Source organism: Plectropomus leopardus, chromosome 5, assembly GCF_008729295.1.
Source record: "Plectropomus leopardus isolate mb chromosome 5, YSFRI_Pleo_2.0, whole genome shotgun sequence".
Lineage (NCBI taxonomy): Eukaryota > Metazoa > Chordata > Actinopteri > Perciformes > Serranidae > Plectropomus > Plectropomus leopardus.
The window spans coordinates 34,584,181-34,593,799 of record NC_056467.1 but is presented as its reverse complement, the minus strand read 5'-3'; the positions used below and the strand labels follow the sequence as shown (position 1 = coordinate 34,593,799).

Here is a 9,619-nt window from a genome sequence, read left to right as displayed (position 1 = left end):
ATTTCGTAGGCGCTAAACCTGCACTGAGAGACCTACACAAGCACCGTGCCTGTTTGCATAAGGCGTCTGTCGAGGGCATAGATGCCAGAAATGGTACAGAGTGGCAGTGGGACTTCCATCCTGCGGACGCACCCACAGAAACGGGGCAGCCGAGGCAGCGGTTAAGCTCATTAAAAGAGCCCTCAACAGCCTCCGTGGAATGACTGGTGTTACACCTGGGGGGAGTTCCAGACCCTTCTATACTGGCAGCTAACTTGACTAACGATCGACCCATTGACGCCAAGGCGCAAGAGGATGCAGTGGAGTACTTGACTCCCAACTCTTTTATCCTGGGACGCACTGGACAGGGAGGAGACATGCACGGGATCGACATGGAGACCTATCCTTGGCTGAGGCTAAGAGCTGTCCAGGCTGGAGTGGACAAGTTCTGGTCGAAGTGGAGCGAATTGGCAGGCCCAAACCTGTTCATCCGGCACAAGTGGCACAGAACAGAGAGAAGCGTCAAGGTTGGAGATGTGGTCTGGTTAGCAGATCAAAATGCTTTGAGGGGACAGTTTCGGCTCGGCCGAGTCGTCGCTACATATCCTGACAAGAGGGGGATCGTCCGTGACGTGGACTTGAAAACCTGCATGGGTCTTCCTGGCCCTTTTGTGTCCAGTGTCCAGAGAGAGAACGCTGACTTACCTACAACCATTGTCCTTCGCAGGGATGTGCGGAGGCTGGTGGTCTTGATTCCAGTTGAGGACCAACAGAAGTAGTATAAGTCCTTGCTAGAGGTTACCTAAGAGACTGGACTGTTTAGTTAGTAGGTAACCTTGGGAGGCAACTGAGTGATTAGTGGGCAAACCTGCACTCAGTAGGAGGCAAGGTGGTGGTGCCTACCTCCTTAGTTAGCTTTGTGTTTATGTTGTCCTAAGTGGCAGAAACATTTGGACTCATGAAGAGTACCTTCCCTTGAAGGGCACTTTCTTTTGAAAGACACTGAGAGACTTTAACAACCGTTATGTTAATTGTGTCCTCTTTGGATCTTTGATCAATCGGCCAAGTGGGAGGTGTCAACACTTTAGTTATTTAATCTTTATTTGTGAATCTAACAATTTTATTTTAAGAGTTTGCACTCTGCTTTTATTTTGAAAAAGGCCGCATGACTTCCGGTGTTATCATTTATGGCAGTTGTATTGGGTATTCTGACAGAAGCACACGGCCCATTGGTAAGCTGTAGCTAAAGAAACAGCCTGCTAAACAATGTGTAACATGTAAATATATTGTGTTGGCATTTATTTCATTGCTAGGCAGTCGTAGAAGAGTGATATGAGACTGTTGAGTGTGAGATAATGTGGTTGACTACTCCCGATTAGCGCCGCTCGCTCGCGGTTAGCATCGCCGGTTAGCATCGCCGGTTAGCATTTAAGTAACGCCGTTAGCCTTCTAAGCTAGCATTTGGCTGGCCGTTGTTAGCATTTAGCCTAAAATGTTAGTTGCTAATGTTTATACTGTGATTAATCGTTTGGGTTTGATGTGTGTATTTCAGTTCATGACTTTAATTCATAGAAGTATATTTGATTGATAAATATTAAAAAGTCTATGTTTGCTTACGTTAAAAGGTATTAGTAAAAGGTAAAAAAAAAAAAAGTTATTTAAATAAATAAACACTGCCATATGTAACATGTTATTTTTGATTAACCATTCCAGGTTTATGACCTGTATTGCCTGTGACAATTGTGTCGCCTGAGGTCCCTTTGTAATAAAATAAAAGAAGACAAAGGATAACACGAGTTGTACCCACTGTGTGCTTCCTGTCAAGCCTTTTCGGAGGGCTAAGAACTTAAAAGTCCGAACACTGGGACAGTTAAGATGGAGCCTGACCATGTAGAGCTTTGTAAGTAAGGAGGAGGATTTTAAATTCAGTTCTGGATTTTACAGGGAGCCAGTGCAAAGAAGCTTAAACTGGAGAAATATGATCCCTTTTCTTGGTTCCTGTATACATGCATTAGCGTTCCGCACCAGTTGGAGAGACTTCAGAGATTTGTTGGGGAAACTGGATAATAGGGAGTTACAGTAATCCAGCCTAGAAATAACAAATGTGTGTACTAATTTTTTTGTGTCTGTTTAAGATAGGATACGTCTAATTTTTGCAATGTTATGCAAGTGAAAGAAAGCAGTCCTTGAAGTTTGTTTTATATGGGAGGCAAAAGATAAATCTTGATCGAATATAACTCCGAGGTTCCTTACAGTTGTGCTAGAGCAGTGGTTCTCAAATGGGGGTACGCGTACCCCTGGGGGTACGTGAGGTACTGCAGGGGGTACGTGAAGCTTTTCAAAATATCTTTAAAAAATCAGTAGGCTCATCCTAATAATAAGTCTTGGGGAAAATTATTTTGTAAAAAGTACGATAAAATATAAATGTGTGTTCATGCACTGAATTTTATATTCAGTATTTAGTTTCAATATCCTTTAAAATAAAACTGACCCCCCCACCAAGTTAGTTTGACCCACTGACCCAGTGCACTCGTCAACGACCTGTCGTTACCGGATAACACTGTAACTATGGAGACGTGGCTAAAGCGCAGCAGCAGCAATGCTGCTGAAAGTACAGATAAACAAGTGAAAAAGAAGGCAAAACCAGAGCTGACGAAGTACAGAAAGTACATGGAAGATCATGTTTTAATGGGATTTACGTCCACGAGCTCTGACCCACCCCAGGCACTGTTTTTTTTTGCGGGGTGAAAATTAGCCAACGCTAGCATGAAGCCGGCACATCTCCAGCGGCATCTCACCACAAAACATGGATGTCACGTTGGTAAGCCACCAGAGTTCTTCAGGAGAAAACTTTCTGACTTCAAGTCATCCCAAGCCACAATGCGAAAAGCCTCCACTACATCAGCCAAAGCCCTGGAGGCTTCTTACGCGGTGTCTTTGCTCGTTGCTAAAGCCAAAAAAACGTTCACCATAGCGGAAGACCTACTGCTCCCCGCCGCTGTTGTATTGGCCGAAACTATGCTGGACAAAAAATCAGCGGATACATTAAAAACTGTGCCTCTGTCTAATGACACCGTTTGCCGCAGAATAGATAACATGGGCACGGACATTGTCGAACAAGTTGTGGGGAAACTTGGCGACTCATTTTCACTGCAGCTGGATGAATCCACAGATGTGAGTGGAAATGCGCAACTTGTTGCATTTGTAAGATACGTTGACATGGACGACATCTGTGAACACATTCTATTCTGCAAAGAAATGGAGGAGCGAACAACCGGAGAGGACATTTTTAATGTCGTTAACATGTTTTTCACTGAAAACGCTATCAGCTGGAAATCCTGCAGCAGCGTCTGCACAGATGCGGCTGCATCAATAACGGGCAGCGTGAAAGGGCTCATAGCGCGGATTAAAAAAGAAAATCCCGACATCAAGTGGACGCACTGTGTGATACACAGGGAAGCGCTAGCGTCCAAGAAAATGAGCCCTGTGTTGCACGATGTTTTGAACGACAGCATTAAAGTTATAAACTTCATCAAGTCAAGGCCACTTAACGCACGTTTGTTCCGCAGCCTCTGTGAAAATACGGGAGCTGAACACACAGAACTGCTCCTGCATACTGAAGTGCGCTGGCTGTCTCGTGGAAGAATACTGAACAGGCTGTTTGAGTTGCGAGCTGAAGTGCACACCTTCCTGACAGAGCACGGATCTCCCCATGCCACCTTGTTTGAGAACACGGACTGGCTTGCAAAGCTTTGCTATCTGGCAGATATATTCAGGAAACTGAATGAACTGAATATGTCCCTGCAGGGCAAGGACACCAGCATCCTGAACCTGTATGACAAGGTGGGTGGTTTCCTGAAGAAAGCAGAGATGTGGAAAAGGGCATGTGATCAGGAGGATTTCACCTGCTTTCCTCAACTGGATGCTTTTCTCTCCAATGAGGATGTGGCGACAGCTCCGGTGAAGTTAGTCATAGTGGGACATTTGGCTAACTTGATCAGTGGTTTTCACTCCTACTTTGCTGACATGGATGAGAAATCTGCACAGCTGGATTGGGTGAGAAACCCATTTCTCTTGTATGAAGCAAACAGAAGCAAGCTTCCTGTCACTCATCAGGAAAAACTGATGGAAGTAGCATCTGACCGTGGCCTGCAGATGAAGTTTGGTGCATCCACTCTCACACAGTTTTGGGTGTGTGTGAGAGGCAGGAGCACCCTGAGCTGGGACAGAAAGCTTTGGAGCAGCTGCTACCCTTTGCATCCACATATTTATGTGAGGCCTCCTTGTCAGCAATGATGCTGATCAAAACAAAGCAAAGAAACAGACTGTGCCTGGAGAAGAGCTTGATCACTGCAGTTGCCTCCCTGCCACCAAGAATGACAAAGCCTCAGTGCAAGCCCATATTTCTCACTAAAATGTACTGAGTACATTTTTTTCCTGTTCATAAATCACTGCGTTACATGCTGTTCAAATCAAATCAAATATTCAATGCAAAGTGATTAAAGTGCAATCTTCTGTTTTTGATCCTAAAAGAGGTAACGTTAATTATTTTTTGTGAGCAAATCTTTATTTATTAAGTTAATTTATTTTTTAAACAAAATATTATTTATTTATAATTAAGTTATAGATGTATTTCTGTGAACACATTTTTGTTATTTATGTATATTTTTTATTTTGTACCATTACAGAGACAATATAAATTAGCAGCGTTTTGCATATTTGAGTTTTGACGGTGACCACCTTCCTGGTGGTCACCGTTCTTCTGTTTTTCTTTTTTGTTTCTACATGCAATGTTTGCAATATGAATGTATTTGTCAGGTTCACTGACATAAGTTGTTTGGCTTTAATAAATCAGACACTGATTTTACAGCACTGTACCTCTTTTTTCTTCCAAAAATGTTTTGCCCGTGTCAGGGGGTACTTGACTAAAAATATATTTCTAAGGGGGTACATCACTGAAAAAAGTTTGAGAACCACTGTGCTAGAGGCCAAGGTAATGCCATCAAAACAAATTACATCCTTAGAAAGGACTGGTCCAAGCACAGAACCTTGTGGTCAGCCTGATGAACCTGACAGGTCTATCTGGCTGACCAACAAAGAAAATAAACCAAAAGAACGAAAAACAAAACACATGCAAAAAGCCGAAAACAACCTCAAAGACATAGTGACCATACCATATATCCTGGGATAACAGAACCAATACAAAGGGTCATGGAAAAACACGAGGGGGGCGTGGTCAGATTGATAGACCGGTCAGGTCCGTCAGGCTGACCACGCCTGGGAAGAACAGCTGATAAGGACACATCACAGCAGTCAGGTGTTGAATACTGCAGTTGTTAGTCGAAACATGTCAAGGTAAAAAAAAACAACATCTCCTAAAATTTTTGAAACAGAACAAAAAATGAAAAACTGTCGATGAGCAGACAATACAACTATTGTTTTTTACAAAATACAGTTATGTTAAAAGCTATCAGTTGTCATGTTGCATTCTGTTCCGTATCAGTCTAACTTATTAAAAATGGGATATTTTTGCTTTGAAGGATAGGGTGAATGATTTGGTTGAAATATGTGGTTTTTCCACAAAGTTGTCATATCTATAAAACTTAACCAATGAAATGGACCCAAAAGCAGACTCAGACAAGGCTGTGAAAGTTCAATTAATCAGTTCTTTTAATGAAAGCTAGGTAAGATCAGTCAGCTGGGCAGAGGTACAAAATCAGCACACCAAAATAAAAAAAAAAAAAAGCAGCAGCATTGGTCAAAAACTTCATTCAGAAAAACTCACACAAAATGCTAGGACGCTGTCACAGGGGAACAAGAAGAACATGAAGAGAACAAAGAGAATAAATACTCTAAAGGTGGGGAGACAACGAGATACAGGTGTAACACATTAGGGCGGGGCAGATAATCACACAGAAGGGAAACATTAAATGGCAGAAATGGAAGACCTTAAACAAGACAAGAGATGAGTATTTGGAAACCTTGGGTCCTGGAATTTACCTGGATGGTACCCCCTCATGACAACGATACTTCCTTATGGCAGTGGCTTCCCAGCAGGACAGTGCACCATATCATGCACGTGATGTTGGAGTATCTGTGGGATGTCCCCCCAGAAGTACCCCTGACCCTCTGTGGGGCCTGTCAAGGCATGGACACAAGTCCTCTAGGGGTTTCCTGTGGTGTCTGGAACCCGAGGTGTTGGCAGTGAAGAGTCCTGTGGATTGCGAGGTTGGGTACTAGCACATTGCACAATTTCTCAGTCAGATTGAGATCTGGGTCATTTAGAGGCCAGGTCGATGCCTTGAACCCTTTGTCAGAGTCCTCAGGCCATTCAGGTATGGCATGACGCATTGGTCTGCTGGGGGGCTACTGCCATTAAGAAGTGCCAAAGCCATGGGGGGGTTGGGGTACTCAGTCTGCAACTGTGCTTGGGTGAGTAGAGTGCCTCAGGCGGCATCCACATAAATGCTAGGACCCAAGGTTTCCCAGCAGAATACTGCATTGTAGCAAGATGATCAGTGTTTCACATCATCTGTCGGTGGTGTTAATGTTTTGGCTGATTGGTGTATAAGGAGAACAAAAAAGGGAAGCTTCACGATAGTGAGACGTAACAGTATCATTCTTGGGTATTAAAGTATGCAAAAATGAAGATGAAAAGGAAGACATAAATTTTATCCAATGATTGAAGAAATTAAAAAGAAATGTGATATTTGGTAATAGAGAGGTATAATTAAAACGTTGTGCGTTGTTATCAAAAAGTTAAGGTTCATCAAAGTTGGTATATATTGTAATTGTTTTTGGATGTTCCACAAGTGATAGTCAAACAGATTGACTCACATCTTTTCTATTTCTTTTGGAGAAATAAACCAGATTATTAATAAAAGTAGTTATAAAAGCCTCTATAGTACCAGCAGGTACAGTTGAGGCCTGCAGCTATGAGCAGTATGACCAGCAGGGTGATGAACAGGCCGAAGCCGATGATGGTGGCAGTGATGGCCCAGACTAATGTCCTCTTGGACATATCGATCAGGGGTGACTTAAGGGCCATCCGCACCCTTCGTGCCCGCCGACGGTCTTGAGGAGGGTACCGGGCCAGGTTGACACTCTCCATGCCCAGAGAGCGGACCAGGCGTCCGCTCTCTGGGCTCAGTTGGTCAAAGGTGTGTTTACCGTGGTAGCGGCCCATACCACTCTGACCTGGAGGGGTCACAAACAATTCTGTAGTCAAGCATTTTCATTTTTAAAAAACTGCATGTTTGATATTCTACTATATGGGGAGACTGCTAATGTTCAGTACTCATAAGTGTAATATGTGTAATTAATGTTTTTTTTATATCAACTATGAGTAAGTCAGTAAGACAAGTTTTATTTAAGTAGCACAGGTGTCTCTTGTACTGATGGACAGACAGATAATTATCACCAACAATGCAGTTCCCTTGAGCTCTAAAAAGCTTTTTAGTGCATTTTAGCTCATTCTTTTGCTTTTACAGCTGTTTTGGTCTAATCTCATTTCCAGCAGCAAGCAGCGTTTTTCATTAAAAAAGCTCTGTGCACCATCTGCTAGGTATAATGCAGAAACAAATTTAGAGACCAGAGTGTGAGCATAGTGAAGGATTTAGCCTCTATGAAAGCTTTTTATTCCTCAGAAGACCAAAAACAGAGCGAAAAGGAGAGGTAACAAAAATGTTTTTGTCAGTTGAAAACAAACGCTACTCCAAATGAATGATATTAATGATAATAGTGGTCTGTTTCTGCTTTATGTGTAAATAAACTGTTTTCTTATCTTGTCAATGTTATTTTTACAGATTATTCCACCCACATGAAATGGCAAGGCTTTAAAAAAAAAAAGGAATAACATTGTTATGAGCTGGTGTCATGGTGGGGGATCATGTTTTGAGGTTTTTCTGCACCCTAGTGGCCAGAAATCCATTAATGCAGCTTTGAGTGAATTTCTGAACAGTTGGACAGAAAACAAAAAGGCAAATCCATATGAGTTGACAATCTGCTCCCATCTACTACTGTTATGTAAATATTGTGAAATGGTTGCACGTTTGCTTATTCAAAACAGCGTGTAACTTTTATGCATCGTGCATTCGGTTATTGCCTCCCACCAACAGAATCCTGAGATGTGGAGCAGCTGGACTCAGGCAAAATGCATTGAATAAAATAACATTGTGTTTACCGAATAGGCAGAAAAAAAGTCAAGTCAGTTCAATTTTAGTTATAAAGCCCATTATCACAAAACACAGTTTGCCTCAGAGGGCTTTACAGCATACCACATCCCTCTGCCTTAGACCCTTACATCACCTAAGGAAAAACTCTCACGGCAGAGGATGATGAGGGATCCCTCTTCCAGGATGGATAGATGTGCAATTGATGTCATAAATAACAATGGAATTACAATTATGACAAAAAAAACTGTAAATCACATAATAAAACCAAGGATCCAACTAAGACCAATCATCTAGTCACCAAGCATCCATTAGAGTTTTGTTAAGCTTGTGTACAGTGAATGAAGAAGAATCCTAATCAATGACGCTCTGATACTACAATTCACCATGGCAACAGGTCATTAAAAGAGCCAGAGTAGGAGTGGGTAAAAACTTTAACACAATGAAGCTTCATTCAGTGTGGTCCACAATTTCATCATTTAGGCCATAGCTTAAATAACATTTTATGCATGTTTATTTCAGCTTTAGTTTTGTTGCATTATCTTCAGTATCAGTCAAATCTTAGATATTAAAAACATGGGATCTTTTTGCTTTGAATGATAGGGTGAATGATTTGGTTTAAGTATGTGGTATTCCCATAAAAGATGTTGTGTCTGTAACACTGAACCAATGACCTGGACCCTTAAGCAAACTCAAACAAGACAGTAAAAGTTCAAACAATCAGTCCTTTTAATGAAAGCTAGGTAGGTACACAGGAGATCAGTCAGCAAGGGAGGGGTACAGTTCAGCACGCAGGGTCAAAAAAAGGCAGAAACTGGTCAGAGTAAAGAGAAAAAAACCAGCCAAAGAAGAGAGACGAACACGGTGGGGGGGGGGGGGGCAATGAGACAGGTGCAACACATTAGGGTTGGGCAGCTTATCATACAGGAGGGAAACATACAATGGCAGGAAATGGAAGACCTTAAACAAGAGAAGAGATGAGTATCAAAATAAAATGAAAGAACAAAGCAATAAATTACCAGGAAACCAAAAAAAGGGAACTTAACTATCCTGGACAAGACGTCACAGAATCATACTTTGGTATTAAAGTATGAAAAATGAAGATGAAAGGATGGACAATCCATTGTATGAAAAAAAATTAAAAAGAAATGTGATATTTGGTAATCAAGAGATTTATCGGTAAATGGTTGTTCTGTTTCATTTCTCCCTGACTTCCAATGGCAGTAAACAAAGTGGATCTGTTCCCTTTGAGCTACGTTAACAAGGCCATACAGCTGGAGGCATACCCCCTTCCCCTTAGATCCGAGGTGGAGGAGAGGGCCAATATATTGTGTCCAGTTCGGGCGTTGTGACTGTTCACGGCAGCAGCGCAGACCTTCAGACACTCAGAGCAGTTGTTTGTCTGCTTCAGCAGAAATAATAAGGGACTGTCCAAACAACAGCTCTCCCACTGGTTGGTTTAGACAGTG

The 9,619-nt window shown here is 42.1% G+C and overlaps 1 protein-coding gene across 1 annotated transcript; it reads left to right on the top strand.

The window, feature by feature from the left end:
* The first annotated feature begins 2,745 nt into the window (after positions 1-2,745).
* Positions 2,746-4,275, top strand: LOC121942861 (zinc finger MYM-type protein 6-like). The gene has a single exon (XM_042486151.1). It carries the CDS (start codon positions 2,746-2,748, stop codon positions 4,273-4,275), a length of 1,530 nt encoding a protein of 509 aa, XP_042342085.1.
* Positions 4,276-9,619: the final 5,344 nt, after the last annotated feature.